At 31.8% G+C, this 25,414-nt stretch overlaps 1 protein-coding gene across 1 annotated transcript; it reads left to right on the top strand.

The window, feature by feature from the left end:
• The first annotated feature begins 55 nt into the window (after window positions 1-55).
• Window positions 56-25,114, top strand: LOC114331205 (26S proteasome regulatory subunit 8). The gene is made up of 7 exons (XM_028280700.2): window positions 56-219; window positions 498-639; window positions 10,739-10,962; window positions 18,883-19,069; window positions 22,069-22,275; window positions 23,470-23,765; window positions 24,908-25,114. The coding sequence occupies exons 1-7, from the start codon at window positions 202-204 to the stop codon at window positions 25,046-25,048; spliced, it is 1,215 nt and encodes a 404-aa protein (XP_028136501.1). The 5' UTR covers window positions 56-201; the 3' UTR covers window positions 25,049-25,114.
• Window positions 25,115-25,414: the final 300 nt, after the last annotated feature.

Below are 25,414 nucleotides of genomic sequence, written 5' to 3'. Positions count from 1 at the left end.
ATCAATGACGTAACGTCAATATAAAAAATATGAATGAACAGTTGGTCACAATGACATTGACAAGTGAAAACATCTGTCAAATATCATGATTCTCGGATTTTTGCATTGTCAAAAAGTTTACCGATTTCCCGATTTCACTGTTTGCGATTTCCGAAAATAAAAAATTGTTAAAAACTCCCGGAGTGCAAAAAACTATCAAGAATGACGGTAATTAACAAGGTGAGTGTTTTAAACATTCAAGTATAATAATAGTTGTATAGTGTTTTGTTATTTTGTAAATGTCATTATATTTCTATAACATTACAAAATATTTTGGTAAAAATGGGACAGGCTGCATCTTTTAAAAAAATTGTCCCCAAAATTAAAACAAAACATAGAATTGGTAAACACTCTGACTTCGAGTATTCTTCAGAGTCAGAAGAATCCATGGAATACCACAATGAAAAAGTTGATATTTGAATTGTTGAAACTGAAATCTATATTTTTATTTGTTTCAGATGGAGGTGGACGGAGGTCCGAAGGGAGAAGGTTTTCGGTCATATTATATTACAAAGATTGAAGAATTGCAGCTTATAGTGGCCGAAAAGAGTCAAAATCTTAGACGTTTGCAAGCTCAGAGAAATGAACTCAATGCCAAAGGTAAATAGTGAACATTAAAAAGGGCCCTGTAAACGATCAAAGTTACTTGACAAATTTGTGGGTCAAACTTCAAGTTCTTATCAAAAACACACAACATGCGTCAAACACATCAGCACTATGAAATAATTTGACAAACAGGTGATATTCGACAAATAATTTGATCGTTTACAGGGTACTTTAAAGATACAGTTGTTCCAACAGATCTTTGCACATGCATGAAATTATTCACAAACGAAGGGGTAAGAACCAAAAGGATCTAAGTGCTGTTATGTTCGTTTGGAGATATTCAATGTTAAAGTTAATTGCTTATTGTAAAATCTATGAAGACCACTTTATCATATTTTCAATGCCTCTCTCGATTCTGGTGAATTCCCCGACTTCTGGAAACAATCTTATGTAACTCCTATTTATAAATCAGGTGTTAAATCTGATATTAAGAACTATCGCCCCATATCTATTCAAAGCACTATCCCTAAAGTATTTGAAAGCATTATAACTGAATTTCTTACTTACGACTGCTCTAGTGTTATTACTAACTCACAGTTTGGGTTTCTTCCAGTAAATCTGCTGAGCTAAGTCTACTCAGTTATACTGACTACTATCTATAGCCCTGGAGGAGGGTTTGCAGGTTGATTCAGTGTACACTGACTTCTCTAAAGCCTTTGATAAGATAAACCATGACCTTCTATTACATAAATTACGTTCTTATGGTATTGATGGTCTGGTATTTAGGTGGTTATGTAGTTATTTAGAAAACAGAAGAAACAAGAGTAAATCACTGTTATTCCAACATTTTTCCTGTAACTTCAGATGTTCCTCAAAGTTCATACCTGGGACCACTACTATTTAATCTATTCATTAATGATATTACCACTTGTTTTTCCCATACAAAAGCTCTCCTTTTTGCTGATGACCTTAAGTGCTTTACAATGTCAATAATAAGATCTCATGATGATACTCTTGGACTACAATCAGATATTAATAAATTATCCCAATGGTGCTCTCTTAATGGCATGGAATTAAATGTTGGTAAGTGTTATATTATGCATTTCTGTAGGAATCACCATTTACTAACACATGACTATACTATTAACGATCAAGCATTGCAATCATGCACACAAATCAGAGACCTAGGCATAATATTAGACTCTTCACTCAGCTTTAAACACCACATTAGTACCGTTGCCCAAAAGTCTATGAAAATGCTTGGTTTCATTAAAAGAACATCTCGTGATTTCACAGATATAAATTCAATGAAAATTTTATATTGCTCACTTGTTAGATCTCATCTTGATTTTTGTTCCTCTGTGTGGTCTCCATATTATCTAGTTCATAAAAATAAACTTTATAGAGTTCAGCATACCTTTCTCAGATCTTTTAAACAACATATATATCGTAGCTACACAGATATTGAATTATTATTTAATATTACTTCATTAGAAACCCGTAGAAAAAGAAAAGATCTGACATTCTTATTTAACATTATTAGTAATAGTAATAGTAACTGTCCCGATCTTTTGTCAAAAATTGGTCTTTTTGCTACTCGGTCAACAAGAGACAAACTCAAACTTTTCACATAAGCTTTCATAGATATAACTATACTTACAACAATTTTTACCACGAACACTTAGACTTGCGAATTCTCTAAATGACTTAAATATATTCTGCAATTGCTTGGATAGATTTAAAAACCATTTGTTGCACATACAATGTTACTGATATAATTTCTATCAGCAATTTTTTAAGCTTAAACTTTGTTTGTTTTTTATATCGTAATGTTCTTTTTTGCCTTTAACTTATTAGCTTTGTTATCCAATACATATTATAATATTTGTTCTTTGTGTTGACACTGTTTTACTGTTTATGGTTTTGCTTTTGTCTTTGTAATATTTTTTTTGTAATAATATTTTCTGAATTGGGCTTGACTGTAAATAAAAAAAAAAGATATTTCATATGGGATTTTTAAGAAAAAAAAAACGCAGAAGATATTTAAGTGTTTAATTAAGTTTCACATAATGTTGTTATATTTGTATGTGGCAGTGATCACAATATCACTGACAATTAGTTACAATACAGATGATGATTTAAATAGAGTTGTTTATTGTCTTGATTTGTAACAGATTTCTTCAAAAAGAGTTCTTCCTGGATATCTACGGGCACTGTCCTCTGGTATCTTCACAATGTGGGGCTCAATCAAATTTTTGTTATTGTCATTAATAAAGAGATATTTAAACAGCTTATTGAGTCTCTCATTAATAGGTTCAATTCCAATTTTCTCGTACAGCATTCTGTTTGATGGATTATGAAGTGGATTATCAGGATGACGCATTCTAGTAATTTGTCAAAGGCTAGTTGTTTCAGCCACTTTTATATTATTTTTGGCAGGACCTTTAGAATTATAGAAAATTGCAGAACCATACTCCAGCATGGGCCTGCAAATCATTTTATAAATATTGGCTGCTGTTTCAATCGTAATTCCCTCATTCTTGTATGTTAAACTTCTGAAGTGTTTTGCTCTAGTTATAATTTTTCTTTTTATAACTGCTGTGTGGTGGTTGAACTTGAGTTTGTTATCTATTTCTATTCCCAAATACTTAAAACAGTTTGGGAGGGTTTAATAATATTGTCGAATATGTTTATAGTTGGTGAGTGATCTTGGATTCTATGGTTAAATATTATTAGTTTTGTTTTAGAAGGATTTATTGATAATCTCCATTTATTCATTCAAGATATTGTGTCATCCACCTGCCTCTGCAATAAGTCCATTGTCTTTATTAAATTTTTTCCATATGATGTCACTGCAGTGTCATCAGCAAATTGTAGCAAATTAGTATTGGTTAGTCTATTGTCGCATATGTCACTGCAATAGAGATTATACAATAGAGGGGAGAGTGGTGAACCTTGTGGAACTCCTTGTTGCACTGAAAATGAATGGGAATATGTTTCATTGATCTTAACTATACACTTGCGTCTTCTAAGAAATTCATCAATAATCCATATTAGAGAAGGGGAGCATTTCATTCTGTGAAGTTTATATAACAATCCTCTATGCCAAACCGTGTCAAAAGCCTTCTTGATGTCCAAGAAAACTCCAGCGGCCTTTAGTCCTTGCAATCTTGCTGCCTGTATATTGGATGTTACTATTGAAAGAGGAAGGATTGTAGATGATTTTTCTCTAAATCCAAACTGGTGTGCTGGAATATGTTGGTTTAATTCATTATATAATCTTCCTTGGATAATTTTTTCCAATTACTGGGAGAAGGGTGATTGGACGGTAATTTTGGGGTAGTTGATGGTTAGTATAAGGTTTAGGAATAACTATTACAATGCCTGTCTTCCACTCATCAGGGAAGAAATGATTCATGATACAATAGTTATATATGCTCATTATCTCCTTATGAATATCTGGATCTAGTTGTCTAAGGATTTTATGATTGATGGAATCTTTGCCTGGAGCTGTGTTTTTTCCTTTATATAGAGCCTCGTCATATTCATCTTCTGTGATGTCCTGAAGAGCATTCAGATTACGACTATTTTCATAAAAACTTCCAAACCAACCATCCACATCCTCTAAGGTATCTCTATCAAAATTGTTATCCTCATTAAATTTGTAGGTTTCTTCAAAGTATCTAGCATAAGCACTACATTTTTCTTCATCTGTACTATATGTCTGCCCATCATATATCAGTTCTGAAATCTGTTGTCTAAACGATTTATATTTAGACAGTTTTTTTATTTCATTCTAGTATGTTTTTCCTTTCATGGAGTTTATACTTTTACATGCTAGGATCCATTTATGTTGTTTAAATTGTGATATAAGTTTGTGAATATCTTGGTTTAGTTAATTAAATTGTGATTTTAATGCATGTGTCTCATTTTTTTGGATCTGCCTGAGTAACTGTCTCTTCAATTTAATCAGAGACGAAATGAAGGGTGGAAGATTGTAATTAAAGGGTGATTTCTTCTGCTTGGGCGAATTTTCTATTATTAATTTTGACAACATAGTGTTGAAATTTTTAATGTAATTTGGGCAAATGTCATGCCTTATATTCAAAAATTCTTTCATTCAACTATTTACATTTTGTACATTACATTTTGCTATATTGGGAAGATTAATTTCATTAATGTGGTCAGGATCATGATGTGATTAAAATCAAATTACAAAGCCAAGTGATCACTTCCCAGATTTGGAGTTACAAGTATATTTGTGATATTATTTACAATATTTTTAGAACAAAATAATATATCTGGAGTTGTGCTTGGGTTACCTGCCATTATAAACGTAGGAGGAGTAGGTATTTGACAAAAATTAGAATTTTGAAGAAAACATTTGATTTGCTTCATACGTGAGGGGCTTGATTTTGGGTTAAAATCACCAATGATTATTGAATAATCATAAAGGGATGCTTTAATGAAGATAGTTTCTTCAATTAGTGAGGAATTGTGAATATAGACTACGAAAATATGTAATTTGGAGTCTTTAAAAGGAAATGAGACATGAATGCAGTTATTAAGAGGGTTGTTTATTTGTGGAGGATTTTCTTTACACATCTTCCATGTTTTTCTGGATTGTATAAAACTGCCTCCTCTGAAGTTTTGGTTTAATATATTTCCTTTTTGTTGGATTATAGACCAGTCACAATATGGGTTAATAAAATCTTTATTTTTGCTTTCCAGACACATAAAACTATCGATATTGTTAGCTTGTAAATAGTTGTATATTAAATATTTCTTTGGTTGAAAACTATTGATATTTGAATAAAGAAACCTCACTTTATGAGCCATTATCCTGAAATATTGCAAGGCCTTCCTGTGGCAAAGTTGGTGAGTCATTGGTTGGTTTTTCCAGATCGAACATTAGTATAAATAGTCGATTTCCGCTAAATACTGGGGTAGTATCAATGTTATATAGGTGTACAAATCTCTTTTTTAGCTTAATTGTGATTTCTTGACGATCTTTATTTTTAGGATTATTTAGTTTGTTAGTATATGTTTCAATAATATGATCATGATATGTCATTGGTGAATGTATTCTGCTTGTACCAGTAATTTCTGATGGCATTTCGGAGGATTTTTTGTTCATAGACTTAATTCGCGCATTAGGAATTCCTTCGATAGGTTTAGTTGGTCTGTTAGGACATTTAGGTGACCATGCTTGGTGGTCTTCGGCGTTGCATGACAAACACTTTTCTGGAAGAGGAGAGGTGCACATTTGGGTTGAATGTTTTCCTTGACATTTTCTACAGCTTATTGATGTGGTGCAGTTCTCTGTAGTGTGGATATATAGTAAGCATTTGGAACATGGGATAGGAGAAGGTTCGGGTGGTTGACTGGGATAAACAGGATAGTGGTAGTTCTTAAAGAACACTCCCTCGCTTAATAGTTTTTGAGATGATGAGTAATCTCCCGTAATTATTCTAATCAGAGGTGTAAGTTTTCCGGTTTTTTTTTATGTAATTCTTTTGCAGTATCTGTGTGTTATTCCGATATTGGTAAGGTGGTCTTGTATATGTGTATCCTCAATATCCAACTCTACTGATGATATAACACAGGCGAAAGTTGTGTTTTGTGATATCTGTGGTGTTGATTGATTTTGGTTAGAATTTGTTTCTTTGTATTCTTTGACAACACTTGACTGGACTAATGATTTCAGCTTTGTTTTAATGTGTTTATTATCCTGATTACTTTTTAAAATAAAACCACTTCTAGTTTTTATCATAACATCAGAGGAGTTTGGTTGGATCTCCATCACTCCAATAATTAGCCAACTGTAACCTTGATAATTCTTGAGGAGTTGTTAAAAAAAAAATTGTTTTTAGTTTTTATTACTGATGGTTTTCATTTGAAGTGAATAGTTGTGTGTGTTGTTGTTAGTTACCTTTTTTTGATGACTTGGAGTGTTGATATCTTTTTGTGAGTTTTGCTGAGTTTGTTGTGTTATGTTTTCAGAAGATTGTGGTCCAATTATTATATCTTGCACTTGCTGTTGGGATAGTTGTGGTTGTGTGATTCTTTTTTTTTGCTGGGTTAGCCAAATGTTTTTTCTTTTCACTTTTGTCCACTGTCCGGCATCGTCCATTTCCATTTCTTCCTCTTCTTCTGTTTCGCTGCTCTGTGTATATATAGGGTGTCCCAAAAGTAGTGGAACGGTCGAATATTTCGCGAACTAAACATCGGATCGAAAAACTGAAAAATACGTGTTCAATCATTTTCAAAAATCTATCCAATGACATCAAACACCAACCCCCACTACACCCCCTGGAGGTGGGGTGGGGGGTAACTTTAAAATCTCAAATGGAAACCCCTAGTTTTTCTTACAGATTTGGATTCTTTACGTAAAAGTAAGTAACTTTTAAAGACATTTTTTCGAATATTGGATAGATGGCGCTATAATTGGGAAAAACCATTTATCCTGATACCGTAGGTAAATTATAGGGACGGTCTAATATCTCGATAAATACACTTCCAAATGAGAAACCAAAAAACAGGTTTTTAATATTTTTCGAAAACCTATCGAAAAACACCAAAAACGACCCTCCAACCCACCCCCTGGAGACGGGGTAAGGGGTAAATTTAAAATCTTAAACCCCCACTTTTTATTGCACATTCGAATTCGTCATGAAAAATTAAGCAACATTTATTCGAAACATTTTTTAAAATTGCTGATAGATGGCGCTAATAAATCGTATTTTTCCAATTAAAGCGCCATCTATCAACAATTCTAAAAAATGTTTCGTATAAATGTTGCTTAATTTTTCATGGCGAATCCGAATCTGTAATAAAAAGTGGGGGTTGCTATTTAAGATTTTAAAGTTACCCCCCACCCCACCTCCAAGGGGTGGGTTGGAGGGTCATGTTTAGTGTTATTGGATAGGTTTTCGAAAAGTATTACAAAACTTTTTTTTTTGGTTTCTCATTTGGAAGTGTATTTCTCGAGATATTAGACCGTTTCTATAATTTACCTATGGTATCAGGATAAATCGTTTTTCTCAATTACAGCGCCATCTATCCACAGTTCGGAAAAATGCCTTGAATAAAAGTTGCTTACTTTTACGTAACGAATCCAAATCTGCAAGAAAAACTAGGGGTTTCCATTTGAGATTTTAAAGTTGCCCTCCACCCCACCTCCAGGGGGTGTAGTGGGGGTTGGTGTTTGGTGTCATTGGATAGATTTTTGAAAATTATTGAACACGTATTTTTCAGTTTTTCGATCCAATGTTTAGTTCGCGAAATATTCGACCGTTCCACTACTTTTGGGACACCCTGTATAAAAGTATATATATACAGGGTGTAACGAAAATACAGGTCATAAATTTAATCACATATTCTGGGACCAAAAATAGTTTGATTGAACCTAACTTACCTTAGTACAAATGTGAATATAAAAAAAGTTACAACCCTTTGAAGTTACAAAATGAAAATCGATTTTTTCCAATATATCGAAAACTATTAAAGATTTTTTATTGAAAATGGACATATGGCATTTTTATGACAGTAGCATCTTAAGAAAAAATTATAGTGAAATTTGGACACCCTATAAAAATTTTATGGGGGTTTAGTTCTTTAAACCCCCCCAAACTTTTGTGTACGTTCCAAATAAATTGTTATTGTAGTACCATTACTTAAACACAATATTTTTAAAACTTTTTTGGCTCTTAGTACTTTTTCGAAAATTCAGTTTTTATCGAGATATTTTAAATATTTGTCAAATCCACCACATATTTGTATATGGTTAAGTACGATTATGGAGACTTGGTAAAAAATATGAAAATTTATGTATGATTTACATTTTTAGGTATATTTTGAACCGTATTAAAAAAGAAGCCATATCTCGATAAAAGTTGCCTTCTTGAAAAAATACAAAGAGGCAAAAAAGTTTTAAAAACATTTTGTTTAACTAATGGTATCGCAGTAATAGTTTAATTGGAGCGTACACAAACATTTGGGGGTTTAAAGGAACAAAACCCACATAAAATTTTTATGTAAACATATTAAAAAAGAAGCCGCATCTCGATAAAAACTGCCTTATCGAAAAAATACTAAGAGCCAAAAAAGTTTTAAAAATATTGAATTTAACTAATGGTACCACAATAATAATTTAATTTGAACGTACAGAAAAGTTTGGGGGGGTTTAAGGGAACAAAACCCCCATAAAATTTTTATGGTGAGCACAAATTTCACTATAATTTTTCTTTAAGATGCTCCTGCCGTAAGAATGCCACATATCTATTTTCAATAAAAAATCTCTAATAGTTTTCGATATATTCGAAAAAATCGATTTTCATTTTGTAACTTCAAAGGGCTATAACTTTTTTTATGTGCATATTTGTACTAAGGTAAGTTAGGTTCATTCGAACTATTTTTGGTCTCAGAATATGTGATTTAATTTATGACCTGTATTTTTGTTAGACCCTTTATATATGATTACCAAAAGTGTCCTGATTACCAAAAGTGATTACATATTTGGCATTGTTCTAAACGAATCAAATAAAAGTTTGGCACTACATATTCTTTTTCTTCTACGGCACTACAGCCCAGATTGAGCCTTGGCCTCCTTTATTTTTTGCCTCCACCATTGCTGGTATGCGGCTGCTCTTCTCCATACACAGACTCCTAAAAGGGCTTGTGCGTCGCTGTTTACTGTGTCTTCCCAGCACTTTCTTGGCTTTCCAACCGGTCTCTTTCCCTGCATTCTAGCATTCATTGCTCTTTTTAGTAGCCTATCCGCTCCCATTCTTATCACATGTCCGACCCATTGCAATCTTTGTATTCTAATGAAGTCTGACAGGGGTATTTCCTTATAAAGTTGATAAAGCTCGTTGTATCGATCGTTGTTGCCTCTGAAGATTCCGTTTTCCCTCACAGGCCCTAGTATTCTCCTCAGTACTTCTCTATCAAATGTGTCGAGGTTGTTTTTGGATGTTTCTTTCAGGACCCAGGCTTCACTGCCATAGCATGCTATTGGTCGAATTAAGGTTTTATAGATTCTCATCTTTGTATTTCAGTGGATACTTTTAGACCGAGATATATGGGAGAGGCCAAAATAAGCTCTGTTTGCCTATGTTATTCTCTTCTGCACTACATATTACTGTACTTATATACAAAACCATATCAAACTGAACTGCTTACGGAAAACACACGAAATGAAGCATCCTGTAAGAATGAGATTCATGTTGTGACATGTTTCAGTACAAACAGACATAACGGCGACCTTGATGGGAGGTGCGTCGGACTACTAAACATGTCGGATTGCAAAACGTCGGATTATTAACATTTCATTGTAATTTTTATTTTCAAACAATTGTCATAAAGACTTGTTGCTCTCTTATTTGATTACTACTGGTAATTATTTATTTTTAAGCTAATGTGACAAGTAATATTTTTTAACATACAAATTGTCATTATACTACCTGAGTCTTGCTATAGCTCTGTCAAACGAAAACCTATTTGTTTATTTTTGAGATTACTGTTTAACTTTTTGTTTTTTTTTTTATTTATTTATTAATGTTCTATATTTATCTTTATATTAGTAATAGTCAGTATGATGTTCAAGCTGTTTACTGTTGAGTCCCTCCAATCTCCCAAAAAGTGATAAAAGATCAAACAATAAAATAACTTTATAAAATACGTCCTCCAGAATAATAGTCATTTCCTAATACTTACACTAACAGTACATGCCAATATATGTTTCACTTGTTTTTTCATGCCAATATATGTTTTGACGTAATTTAGATTGCAAATCAATTATTATATTTGTGCAAAGATCCATTGGAACAACTGGATATGAGCATATCGTTGCAAAGAATTTTATTTTTAACCAGATAATGTTCTCTTCATTTGTGTTGTTTGTCCTATTTTTCATTATTAATTTTGGCAGCACCTCTAAGCCAAAAAAGTCCTTATACTTGAGTTCTAAAATATAAGGTTTCTTACCAGATCTATGTATATTTTATTTTTATTTGTAATTTTATAATATATTGTATATTTCTTTAATGCTGCATTATTATATAATTTTGATAGTGCTTTTGTTCCGTTTATTATAAATAAATAAGTATTAATATTCTATACACTATATTCCTAATTTAATTGTTAATTTTAGTTCGTATGTTGAGAGAAGAACTGATGTTACTTCAAGAGCAAGGAAGCTATGTCGGAGAAGTTGTAAAGCCCATGGATAAGAAAAAAGTCCTTGTGAAAGTTCATCCAGAAGGAAAATTTGTAGTTGACATTGACAAAAACATAGACATAAATGATGTTACTCCAAATTGTCGAGTAGCCCTCAGAAATGAATCTTACACATTGCACAAAATACTTCCAAACAAGGTATTTTATATTACTTTTATTGCTGGTATTTTTATTAATATGCACAACAGGTCGTTAACACCTAGGACATGTTGATAAAACACAATCATAAGATTAACTAATTACAATTATTTTAAACAAAACTCAAACTTAAGTAGGTATATCGATAGCTTAGTATGAAAACCTCGTATCTCATTTTACAGAAAATTTTACATCAGTGACTTTAAACTGAATTTCTGCCTACTCTAACTCAAAATATATATGAAAAATGTATGTGTAATGATCTAAACGTACTCAGAATAAAAAAAATTGTAAAGATAGTTTTTGTGTTTTAAGTTAGAGTATGCAGAAATTCAGTTTAAAGTCTTTTCTGTAAAATTTTCTGTGAAATGAGATACGAGGTTTTCTCACTAAGCTATCGATATACAAAATTCTAAACTATTCTGAAGGACCATATCAACTATATTTCTCCATTCACTTCTGTTTTGTGCTTTTCTTTTCCACTTTATTAATCCACCAAGTTCTGAGTTTACCTCTTCTTTTGGGACCAATTAGTTTTCTAGTAATAACTAGTTTAGACATTCTGTTCACTGCTATTCTTTCTACATGTCCCAATTATCTGATTTTTGTGACTTGACGAACCTGGTGATGGTAGGTTCTTTGTAGACAGTTATTAATTCGTTGTTGGTTCTTTTCTCCTACCTGTCTTCTGTTTTCCTTCTCCAGGTGTTTAAAATTGTCTACTCTTTTTTTTCTCTCTCTCTCTCTTCTTCTTCTTCTTCTTCTTTTCTTCTGTCAGTCCCATGATTATATGTTTGGTTTTGCCTTCATATAGCCCCAATTCAAATTTCTGTGCTCCTTCAATAATTTTCTTCACCATTCTCTTTAATTGTTTTGTGGTTCTTGCTAAGGTCGTTAGATCATTAGCAAATACCATACACTGGTGCTCATTTTTCATGATTGTTCCACCTTCATGCTTCATTTTCTGATTACACTTTCTAACACTAATTGAATAATGTATTGAATAATGTAAAAATAATTATGGTTAAACATTAGAATCGTTAATATTGTACCGATTTTAATGTTAAACAATAATTATTTTTAATAGAGAATTTTAAATTTTATCACAAAGTTTTTGGCTAATATCTCAATTTTAACAGAGTGGGGGTTGGATCCTTTCTGCAGAATCCCGTCCAATAGGGAACTTGCATAAAATTTTGAATTCCAAAAAAGTGTTATAAATCACAACAGAACATAATTTAAAACATGTATCAAAGATAAAAGAGTTTTGTTTGTCTTTCATTTGGCCCCTAAAGACGATTAAAAATTCAAATTATACCAGCCAGCCCAAAACGCCTCGTGACGTCATCGGGGTATATGTTTACATTTCGCACCAATAAAGCAGGGTTGCAAAAAACATGTTTTTTTAATTTTATACAAAACACATGTTTTTTTTGTTTTAAACGTTTTTTTTTTGTTTTAAACATGTTTTATTTTGTTTTTAAATTTTATGTTTTAAACAAATAAAACATGTTTTAAACACGTTTTTTTTATTTTAAACATTTTTTTGTTTAGAACATGCTTTTTTTATTTTAAATTTTGTTTTAAACAAGCAAAACTTAGAAAAAAACATTGTTTAAATCATATTTCCTTAAACATAATATTAATAACTTGATTTTATCTTTTCTTTAACATAATAGATACGAAAACCAATTAATTGTAATTAAGAGCTATTGCCTGGGGGAACCCACACTATTTAATTATTTTAAATGGGTGATAAGCTACAATTTAACAAAAAAAAAAGAATTTTATTAACATTAATATTTTGTATTTTGACAACGACGTCCGATATGGAGGCGAAACGTTAATAAAATCATTTTTTTTTACTTAAATTGTGGCTTATTTCCCATTTAGAATAGTTAATTATAAAAATGTCACAAATAAATAGCTTCAGAACAACACCCAGACTATTTACTATTTATTAATTTGCATTGCCAGTTGACTATTGCAATAACGCCTACTGTAAGTTATTTTGTGGTATTTAGTGTTTTTTTGGAACATGCAAATGGCGAATTTTGGGTACGTGATACGAAGGAGCTTCAAGGAGCGTATGGAAAAGGCTTTGACCCCAGCTCATTTTTTGACAAATTTGCTTGATAAGCGCTTTAGTGGAAATAAACTTATCATCCATCCATTATATATTATAATTCAGAAGGACTGCTAATTATTATTAATTACCAACCAAAGTGTGTACCCTTTAGACCACATTTCTATGTTTTCTAAACATTTAATTGAGAATGTAATACCATAGACATGGTAGTGTTCTATGAAAAATATAAACACTACAGCATTGGAACTTGCTCAACAACTCCACATAGCTAATGCATCGTCAGCCAACAGAGAAAGACTCTTCTCCTCCACATTCGGTTTACCATTCCAAACTACGTAATCGGCTAGGCAGTGTCAAAGCTGCTAAGTTGGTTTCAATTTTTAAAGAGCTTGATGACGTGACTGATCAGATATCAGATTGATAATTTTTGATTACAAGATTACTATGAAACTGAAACAGTTTTGAGAAATTTATTAACTCTTTTATTCAAAATGATTTAAGTTTTCCAATTTTTGTCAAGTTCCGGTTATTAATAAATAAATAATATTTTATATGTATGTTAAAAAGTTCTTATAAGGTATTTGAGAATTTTTTTCAAATTTATTATTTTAATAAAGAAAATGAAAAAAAACCGCTTGTTTAATTTAAGTATTTTAAACATAAACAAATGTTTAAAACATGTTTAAAACAGTTGTTTAAAACAAAATGTTTAAAACGAAACAACCCTGCAATAAAGTAAACAAAATTGTATATAATTTTAAATTAAACATTATAAACGTCAATAGAAAATACAGTAATGTGACGTCACAAGTGTTTTTGATCATTTGAACTATTCATAGAAAACTTGTAGGTACTTTTACAAAATGGTTTTATTTTCCATAGTAAACCTTCTTTCCTTTCCTTCACAAACTGTATCACACTCCAATCTCAACAAACTGGTATATATTATTACAATATACATATTAGAATATAAATATTTTCCCTAATTCCGCTACGATGAGCTGGCCAAATACCCAAGTAGGTGGAGGCCAATAAGCTAAAGAAGGAGAAGAAGAATATACCATAAATATAACTGTAGTAAAACTATGTGACGTCACGGGTCGTTCGAACTATTTCAATATCGCAGAAGGATTTAAATTTGTACTTCTAAGTTATTATGAGTTTTTGAAGCGCGAAATTTTGGAAATCTCATTTTTAAACAAAACTGAAAATTATTATCTAATAAAAAAATGTGCAAGTTCCCTATTGATCTGAAATGTGACCATGCTATGTAATTTCGCAGGCAGAATTATTTAGCATCTTTTAATAATCATTGTGGTCTAAGGTATATATGTATGGCAGCTAAGGTTGTGCGTTTTTTCTTTTTCTTGTATATGACGTTTTTTTTTTTATTTTATTTGGCTTTTCTAATACTTTTATTTATTCTCTGATCATATCTGCATATTGTAGTCTTTTGAATTCAAGTGTCGATTTACATATTTTAATGGTATTTCGATAGTACAAACTCTGATATCTTAATTTTGTACCAAAGTGTTAAATTTCCCTTGTAGCCCAATAAATGACCGTTTTGGAGTGTAATTTTCAGGGGCAACTCCGAATTGCATGCAAATTTCGATTTAGGTTCTAGTTACCCTCCACTTCAAAGTTGAATTTGTGCCGTTGTTTGCTTTTACTTGGGGGTGACAGTCACCCATTCTCGGGGGGTTAAAAATGCGTGTTTAAAATAAGCCCGGAAATGGATAAATTGACAGCTTATAAGCAACTTTCGTTCTATAAAATGTTTTACGTAAGTCAATACTTTTTGAGTTATTAGCGATTGAAAATGTTGATTTTTTGACAAAAAAAAACTACGTTTTCAGACTGTTTTTCGCAAATAATTCAAAAAGTAAATATTTTATCGAAAAAAATATTCTTAGAAAAAGTGTAGCTTATAAAAAAACAAAAAAAATGTATGTCAGTAAAGTCTATAAATTGAGTAAAAGCAAAGTTGTAGCTCATGAAAAATGTGTTCTTATTCGTCTAATTCCACATCGAATAATTCAACGCGAAATCACTGAAAAATTAAGCACTTTTTGGGAAAAGCTTATTAACATTTTTAAAGTATCTAAAAAAAGCTTTATATTTGTTTTTTACAAAAGTTTCTAGCATCAAAAATAAACGAGTTACACTGAAAAAAAAGTTTGCCTCTTTTTTTGGTAAAAAAAAAATCGTGAAAACCTCCCTCTATTTAGCACATCTATTTAGCACCCTAAATAAAATTAATCGTTACCGCTTTACCATTTATTTTAACTGTATGTGTATTGTTTATACGATCTATAAGTTTGATTGGTTTGAAAATTTTTGAAAAATTTCCTTTTTTCAAAATAGCTTAAAAAGTATTAGTGATAAGAAAAATCTTAAGGAGTAAAAAAATGTAGGTTTTCCTATTATAAATATGCTAGTTTCATTTTGTTTTTCCGTAAGACAAAAATTAGTTAAGATATGCCTGTTTAAAATTTGCATTCGCTCGTGATTAGTGACCCGTTCAAGCTTTTTCAACTATAACACTTTCAAAACTAAGCAGTTTAAACCGGTAGGACTGACAGATCATATAAAAAATAGATAAATAAGTAATTTGCTTGTAAAGCGGTAGCGATTAATTTCATTTGGGGAGCTAAACACGGGTAGATTTTCATGATTTTTTGACCAAAAAAAAAGAGGGTCAACTTTATTTTGAGCGTACTCGCTTATTTTTTATGCTAGAAACTTTTATAAACAATTAAAATAAATCTTTTAATAAACACTTTAAAAAAGTTTCAATGGCTTTTCCCGTAAAGTGCTTAATTTTTCGGAGATTTCACCTTGTATTATTCGATTTGGAATTAGACGAATAAGTACGTATTTTTCATGAACTACAACTTTGTTTTTAGATTGATAGACTTTACTGACATACCATTTTTTTTCGGTTTTTTATAAGCTACACTTTTCCTAAGGATATTTTTTTCGATCAAATATTTACTTTTTGAGTTACTTGCGAAAAACCGTCTGAAAACGTGGTTATTTTGTAGAAAAATTAACATATTCACTAGCAAATAACTCGAAAAGTATTGACTTACGTAAAAAACTCTATACAGGGTGATTGATTAGTGTGAGGAAGCTCAGTAGATCTGTTATAGTAAAAATTACAAAAAAAAGTTATTGACAAAAATTGTAGGCAGCTTTAAACTCCATTTAAAATTAGTTACAAGCTTACAGGGTGTTCCATAAGATGGTGGCAGACCAAACTTATGTTTTTTTAAATGAAACACCCTGTATTTTATTTTAAATTTGAAATCTGCTTCACTTCCACATCACAACATTGTAAAGTTTTTTTATGTTATACCGCGTATTTAAAAAGTTATAACCAATATTACCTGAAAATCGTATCAAGTTTAACTCCTTGTATAATTAAAAAGGAGTATAGAAACATTGATCTATTGCAACCATAGTTTTTTAATAATTGTTAAAAATTATAAAACATATTCGTTTTCATAATATTCGTTAAATCAAATACAGGGTAAGTCAAAATGCAAGTACATTATTTTCTTGGTAATTTTAAATAGAACACCCTGTATTTTATATCACTATCGAAAAGTACTAATATCCTACTTCAAATTTTATGAAGTACTCCCTATACCTAAAGTTATCAGTTTTCTAGATATTTTTATTTTTCCATCAAAGTATTAATTTCGTATTAATTTACCAATAATTATTGTGAGTTGGACATGATTGATGTGTCAGAAACTGACAGTACATTATTGTTTATTAATTCAGTAAAGTAATCCTATAGTATTGAAAGTTATGTCTATTAACAGAACCGTTTCGATGGAATGTAGCTTCATCAACAAATAGGACATAATCAAAAAAATCTCTCTGCTCATTAATTTTTTCTAAGGCCCATTCACAAAATACTATTCGTTTCTGAAAATCATCATTATTTAATTCTTGGTGCTTTTGAATATGATAAGGGCGCATCTTGTTTTTAGATAGAATGTTTTGAACAGAGTAGTAACTAAGTTCTTGTTCATTGGCAATATTCCTTATACTTGTGTGTGGGTTTTCTGTAACTGCCATCAACACACTCATTTCGTTTTCCTCTGTCACACTAGTTTTTGTTCGTTCATGTTTTTCATAATTCACTGAACCAGTGCGGTTAAATCGATTTTTCAATTTTTCAAATGTATCTTGTCTAGGTTGCCGCCTATCTAGAAACCGTTCTTGATAAATTCTAGCTGATAGTAATGAATTTTTATTGCATTCCCCCAAAATCCAGATCATGTCTACCATTTCATCAGTAGTAAAATTCATTATTGCTAATTTAAATTGAATTAATTACTGAATTACTAAATAATAATTGTTGAAAACAAACAAATGAAATAGAGAATGCGGAAAAATCCCCTTACGAACAATTCACACATCCACTACTTCGGGCTGGGAAAAATTTTTTGAATAGAATCGAAGATCCAAACACCAGCTCTTAGAAATGTGTTTCGCCCTCTTCAACCTCTATGGGCTCATCGGTGAAGATGAGAGGTTGAATATCTTCAGACACATTCCAATCAATGGCGAAACACATTTCTAAGAGCTGGTGTTTGGATCTTCGATTCTATTCAAAAAATTTTTCCCAGCCCGAAGTAGTGGATGTGTGAATTGTTCGTAAGGGGATTTTTCCGCATTCTCTATTTCATTTGTTTGTTTTCGTACGAGTGGTCGTTCAAACCAGTACCTGTGGATCTTTTGATCACTGAGTGTGTTTCAAAGATCTACATCTTTTGTTTTTTCATAAATAATTGTTGCTCATTTACGGTGTACCCCAATACTGAATTAATAAACAATAATGTCAAACTGTCAGTTTCTGACAAATCAATCATGGCCAACGCACAATAATTATTGGTAAACGTTAAAATATCTACCAAATTAATACTTTGATGGAAAAATAAAAATATCTAGAAAGCTGATAACTTTAGGTATAGGGAGTACTTCATAAAATTTGAAGTACGATAGTAGTACTTTTCGATAGAGATATAAAATACAGGGTGTTCTATTTAAACTTACCAAGAAAATAATGTATTTGCATTTTGACTTACCCTGTATTTGATTTAACGAATATTATGAAAACGAATATGTTTTATAATTTTTAACAATTATTAAAAAACTATGGTTGCAATAGATCAATGTTCCTATACTCCTTTTTAATTATACAGGGAGTTAAACTTGATACGATTTTCAGGTAATATTGGTTATAACTTTTTAAATACCTGGTATAACATAATAAAACTTTACATTGTTGTGATGTGGAAGTGAAGCAGATTTCAAATTTAAAATAAAATACAGGGTGTTCCATTAAAAAAAAACATAAGTTTGGTCTGCCACCATCTTATGGAACACCCTATAAGATTGTAACTAATTTTAAAATGGAGTTTAAAGCTGCCTACAATTTTTGTCAATAACTTTTTTTTGTAATTTTTACTATAACAGATCTACTGAGCTTCCTCACACTAATCAATCACCCTGTAGAACAAAAGTTGCTTAAAATCAGTCAATTTATCCATTTCCGGTCTTATCTTGAACATATGTTTTTTCACCCCCGAGAAGGGGTGACACCCCCCAAGTAAAAGCAACCAACGGCACAATTTCAACTTTAAAGTGGAGGGTAAGTAGAACCTAAATCCAAATTTTCATGCAATTCGGAGTTGCCCCTGAAAATTACACGGTATCGCCGTATTTCCCGTTCATTTACTGGGCTATTAGTTTAGCATACAACAAAATTGATAGCAATGTATTATTTTGTAATATATAAAAATACATTTCAGGTTGATCCTTTAGTTTCCTTGATGATGGTGGAGAAAGTCCCTGATTCAACTTATGAAATGGTAGGAGGACTTGACAAGCAAATTAAAGAAATCAAAGAAGTAATTGAACTTCCAGTTAAACATCCAGAACTTTTTGATGCTCTTGGTATTGCACAACCTAAGGGTGTGTTGTTATATGGACCACCAGGTAAATATAAATTAAACTGTTGTAGTAAAGGTAGTTGAAATACATATTATGTGCACAGATATCCTGATTCTTTAAGCTAGCAATTTAGGCTTAAATTAGGCTTAAAATTTGCTGCCAGTGCATTAGGCAGCCACTCAAACTCTGGCGGCTCATGGCAGTCTATGCGCCAAGAATCTCTGGCTGCGGCTCACTAGAACGTTCCTATTACACTAAGTTTCTACAAGTCCTGTAGAAAATTGGCTGTGAGTGGGAATTTCGAAAAGAAATGAATATGATTGCCTTTAAGCTCCAAACACTTCTATCAACCAGACACGATTTTAAAATGACTTGACATCAAAAAATTAATTTGTGAAGTTGAAAGCTGAAATTTACAGAAACTATTATCAAACGATTGGACTGCTAGTCTTGTATAGTTAAAAAACGATGTGGTAAATCTAGGAAATCTGGGAAAATGATCTAAGAACATCTTTAAAATGTTGATGGATTCGACCGGTACTTGTGTGTGTGTGTGTGTGTGTGTGTGTTCACAAAGAGGGGATGGCATTAGATAAACTTTTTGCCACAGATATTTCGACCGGTACTTGATGGAAGTTTATTTTATCTAACAATAAAACACTGAAAACGTTTGTTTTCTATACTTCCACAAAATTTATTATAACTATGTGACTACAGCTGTTTCGGCAGAGTGTCTTTCTTAAGTGATTTGCCTTTTTTAAAGTCAACTGAAGAGGTTGAGGAGTGGGGAGCTGTTTGTCTCGAGCTGGTCATTCAGAATTATAACTGTATTTTTGAAGTTATACTTCTTTACGATCGAGTGTGAAATTTTATACTTGCCTGGCGCATGTGCAGACAGACAGTATGTGGTTCGTTGCTAATCTTTCAAATTATGTATGTATCAGCGCAAATAAGTCATTAAAAGAATATATTAGTGTTTTTAGTAAATGTATTATTTATTATAATTTTTGTGTCTTTGGATTTGTCTTCCTCGGGAATAAAATATTTTATAATAATAGTAAGTATATTTACTTTAAATTTTAATGTATTTTTATACCTCACTTGGTCTATTAAATTTGTCACTATGTATGAGAAATCTTGTAAGCTGTCAAAGCAAAGGGAGTTTAGCTCGGTGGTAGCGCGTTCGACCGGACATCGAGAGGTCGCTGGTTCGAATCCGTGTGTTATCTAACTTTTTTTTTATTTTAGTATTGTTTTAATAAAATTTTTGAAAAGTAGTAAGTAAAAATTAGTTAAATCTTTAAATACAAATAAACTGTTGAAAGTATATTTATTTCGTTGAAATCATATAATAGAAGTATAACTTCTTACGTGCGTACAAAGTACACACACATTCTTTTTTTTTAATTTATTAATTTCCATAGATTCTAATAAAGATAGCTTAAGGCCTTTATTTTGAATATGCAGAATTTGAAACTCTTCATTAAAAGAATGATTATTATGATCTAGAAGGTGAAGTGCGTATGTAGAAGTGTCTTTTTCTATTGTTGAAAGCCCTTTTGTGTTCTGCTATCCGTTTGTCAAAGGTTCTGCCAGTTTGACCGATGTAAGTTTTCGGACAGTCACCACAAGTTAGTTTGTAGACACCACTCTGTAGCCGAAAGAGAAAACAACTACAGAGTGGCGTCTACAAACTAATTTGTGGTGACTGTCCGAAAACCTACATCAGTCAAACTGGCAGAACCTTTGACAAACGGACAGCAGAACACAAAAGGGCTTTCAACAATAGAAAAAAAGACACTTCTACATACGCACTTCACCTTCTACTAGATCATAATCGTTCTTTTAATGAAGAGTTTCAAATTCTGCATATTCAAAATAAAGGCCTTAAGCTATCTTTATTAGAATCTATGGAAATTAATAAATTAAAAAATACAGATATAATTCTGAATGACCAGCTCGAGACAAATAGCTCCCCACTCCTCAACCTCTTCAGTTAAAGACTTTAAAAAGGCAAACACATAGTAAACCAAATCACTTGAGAAAGGCACTCTGCCGAAACTGCTGTAGTCACATAGTTATAATAAATTTTGTGGAAGTATAGAAAACAAGCGTTTTCAGTGTTTTATTGTTAGATCTTTAAAAGGATTTAAAATAAGATTTTCGATGCCTTCTAAAATGAAAATGAATCCAACTCCTTTTCTTTGTTTGGCGTTTTGCAGCCAATTGACTGGTTATCGATTGGCTGCTATAACTGGCTGCTCATATATTTATTATGTCAGCTGCTTAGTAAGCGGGGGTCAAAATGTTGACAAATTTATCTCTGCTTGTATTAGTATGTTTCAGTTTTTGAAGAGTCCTGAAGTTTGTTCATTCTCATATATTTCTTAATCAAGTCATTTATATTCTTCCTAATTCATCTTTACCCTCAATCCTTTCTTCTATTATATTCATATGGGTTTCCACTGTTTGTTATCAACAAATAATATGTACAGGGAAGGTACAGTGAGAAATTCTAACTTTTGATGGAATCAATGATGTTACTTTTCTGATAGAGATTTTTGTATAGGTGAGGCAGATAAGATACCAAGATAGATTGCCTAATTTCAAACTTCTGTTTTTAAAGCAGCTTCTTTAAGTGCTGTTTCCCAATCGGAGGTTGGATATCATCATCACTATCTTTACTCTATGTACTGCTGCTCTGAAGAATTCTATTGAACTGCATTTAAACCAGTCCCTTAAAATTTTAAACCATGACACTCCTCCCTTTCCTAGACTCCTGTATCGTTTTATCTTTTCCTGTATTATAAATATTTTACATGTCCCAGATATTGGTAACTTTCTTATTTTTATTGTGTTTATTATTTCCTATTCTTCGCCCATTTCTCGCAATACTCTTTGTTTCCTTTTATGTCCATGTTATTTTAAGCATCCTTTAAAACAGCTTAAGTTTAGCCAAAACATCAAATTAAGAGTTTATTTTAGAATTTGTGATTTCTTTCATGTATTTGAAAAAATTATTATTTGGCATATAATATTTTTAGGCACTGGAAAAACTCTTCTGGCACGTGCTGTAGCTCATCACACAGAGTGTACATTTATTAGAGTATCTGGTTCAGAATTGGTACAGAAATTCATAGGAGAAGGATCCCGTATGGTAAGAGAACTCTTCGTAATGGCCAGAGAACATGCTCCTTCAATTATTTTCATGGATGAAATTGATTCCATTGGATCTTCCCGTATTGAATCAGGTATTTATTAAATCTTACTATTACAGTTTATTCGCATAAGCTATACACTAGATGTAAACATTAGTTGACAGTGATGTCGTCATCAGTAATGAATGAGATGGCTATTTGGTTCAGGTTTTGAATATTTTGGATAACAGTTACTTGTATGATTGCGTAAATTATTCATTCATTTAATTAATAGCATTATTTTTTCACTATCTATGTATTCAGTGATTACAATAATTTATAGAAAAGCTATAAAAACCAATAATCGACAAAAGAGAAAAAGTAATAGTGATTTTAATAATATACTGTTAATATGGAACGAGTAGATAAATTTTGAACACCTTAACAACTAAAATCATTGTTTACATGTACTGCATGTCTTATTGAAATTTAGTATTCGCAAAATTAAATTCCGACAGAGGGCGCTTAAAATTTCAAAGATGGACGATAACTCTAGGAAAACAATTCATTTTGTCATTTGACCTCACAGTTCTAAAACGTTAAATTAAAATCATTTACACGAGTGTTTTGCCAAAGTAACCACTACGTTTTGCCACTAAGACATCTTATAGGTTAAAGACGACTCAAAATTATATTTCATCTGTATGCATTCATTAAAATTTGATGCTAACTACTGATTTGCTTTACCTTTTTTTCATAAAAAAATCTGGCCTCCCGATAATCACACAGCGTTTTAAAAATTATTATTCTATCTTAGCATTTCCAATTTTGTTTTTAATGAAGTTAATAGGTACACTACAATTTATTTTACACCAAAAGATAACATTTTTTAATTAAATAAAAACTGGAAACGAAGTAGGTGAATTTATCTTATAATAATTGTGTTCTGGAAATTATGAGGTGGTCGGACTATTTTGCATAACAATGTACATTCTATGTACAGAATATACACTACATTTTATTTATTTATTTAATTTTGCAGTCGCTTAAACAATAAAAAAATACTACGTTTAATACAAACGTTAAATTAACAAAATGTGTGATTTGGCATTGGTTAGTTTACGTCATTATGTAGAATATAATAGGAATGAATACTGAGGAACACTGCAATAGTTTTTTTTAAGTCACAATTAATGACAAAGTCAATGTTTTCCTAGAGTTGATGCTTTTCAAATGCGCCACCAGGCGTCGCCCACTTTGCGGTTCCTCGCCAATAGCTTATGTGATTTTATGTACCGTTTTCTGTAGGATCTGGTGGTGATTCTGAAGTCCAAAGAACCATGTTGGAACTTCTAAATCAATTGGATGGTTTTGAAGCTACCAAAAACATCAAAGTAATTATGGCTACCAACAGAATTGATATTTTGGATCCCGCTTTACTCAGACCAGGAAGAATTGACAGAAAAATTGAATTCCCCCCACCGAACGAAGAAGCTAGATTGGACATCTTAAAGATTCACTCCAGAAAAATGAACCTCACAAGAGGAATAAATCTGAGAAAAATAGCTGAGTTGATGCCAGGTGCTAGTGGAGCTGAAGTTAAGGTAAGTTTTCTTTTCCATCACCATCATCATCGTCATCATCATCATGGCATCTACACTCCTGCAGGAGTGATTGCCACCCTCTTTGGGCTCTTCCGATTCGTTTGTCGCGGTGAATCTGTCCGCATTAGCATTTTCGTTTTACAAAATTGGTTCTGTGACTTGGCATCTTCTACAATTTTTCTCCATTCGTTCCTGTTTTTGCTTATGGTTACCCATTCTCTAACTCCCATCTTCCTAAGGTCATCACTATCTGGTTCTCCCAACTGGTTTTGGGTCTTCCTTGTGGTCTACCTGATACAGGTCTCCATTTGGTAATTTTCTTGATGGCGGTGAGAAAGATTGAGGATGGTTACTTCAGTTAGGTGCTGTTCAACAGATTGGCTCTTAGCCGAGTTCCATCCTTTCCGATAGGCAGATAATGGGTTAATGAGCACACGAAATTCACTTTTTTCCATTTTATTCTCAAAGCGCGCGGTAGTCTACTATCAACGGCTGCCAAAAACAAAGTAAATGATGCAGCTTGTTCAAATTTAGACCGTAGTCTAGTGAGAGTTGCCTGTTGCCCATATTTCTGTCCAATGGACACAAATGATTGCCAACCACAGTGTACGAAAGTGATTCTTTGTCTGACAGTATATAAAAATGTATATGAGAATTTTTAGGATCTTAGATTGTGCAATATTCATTTTTAATTCCTCTCTTGAGAGTTGTTTTTTGACCTTAGATATGTTTAGTATTTTTAGTTACCATTAATAGTAGCCTATTCCGCTCCTGAAGAAGCTGCATACATATACAGACACAGATTGTCCAAATAAGACATGGCCCCAATCTGGAAAACGACCAGTTGACAAGCCTATGACATTGAGGTGACCCCCAATTGGGTTATCGATTGCTTAAAAATTGGTGCGCTATCTATGACATAATATATATTCTAAAAAATTTCTGAGTAAAGTTGGAATATCTGGCTATGGATTATCAACTAGTCCTCTTTGAGTGACCCACAATTGGCTGATTGATTGGTTCTATTTATGATGTAGATTTTAGAAAAATTCTGAATAAAATTTGAATGTCATTTAATACAAGATCATTAGATACTTACAAGCTTTGTGACATTTTTGTAATAATAAACAAATTGTTTTTAGGGTGTGTGTACGGAAGCTGGTATGTATGCACTAAGAGAACGAAGGGTGCATGTTACTCAAGAAGATTTTGAAATGGCCGTCGCCAAAGTTATGCAGAAGGATTCTGAGAAGAATATGTCCATCAAGAAGTTGTGGAAATAAGTTTTTTGTACTACTTAATATGTGATTATTTTTTAAGAAATAAAATATAGCGAATAGATAAATGTATTTGGTTATTCTTCTTCTTAGGTGCCATGTTCTCAGAACCTGGACGACAACCATGGTTATAATATTCTCCTTTATATCTTCATTACAAAAAAAGAGTTTTTGTACTGACTTTTTCATTGTTTTAATTATGGTATACATTTAATCACCAGAAGTTTTATCTTAGTGATTCATAATTTTATAGATCAACATTCTTGGTGACTCACAGTTTTATTACTACAGGAGAATTATAACTGTATTTTTACCACTTTTTGTCGTTATTTATTATTCGTTCGTCATGTAAAAAAGTTGGTCCCGCTCATG

The sequence above is a fragment of the Diabrotica virgifera genome, chromosome 7, assembly GCF_917563875.1.
Source record: "Diabrotica virgifera virgifera chromosome 7, PGI_DIABVI_V3a".
Classification (NCBI taxonomy): domain Eukaryota; kingdom Metazoa; phylum Arthropoda; class Insecta; order Coleoptera; family Chrysomelidae; genus Diabrotica; species Diabrotica virgifera.
The sequence above is the reverse complement of the archived record's forward strand: the minus strand, read 5'-3'. Positions and strand labels throughout refer to the sequence as shown.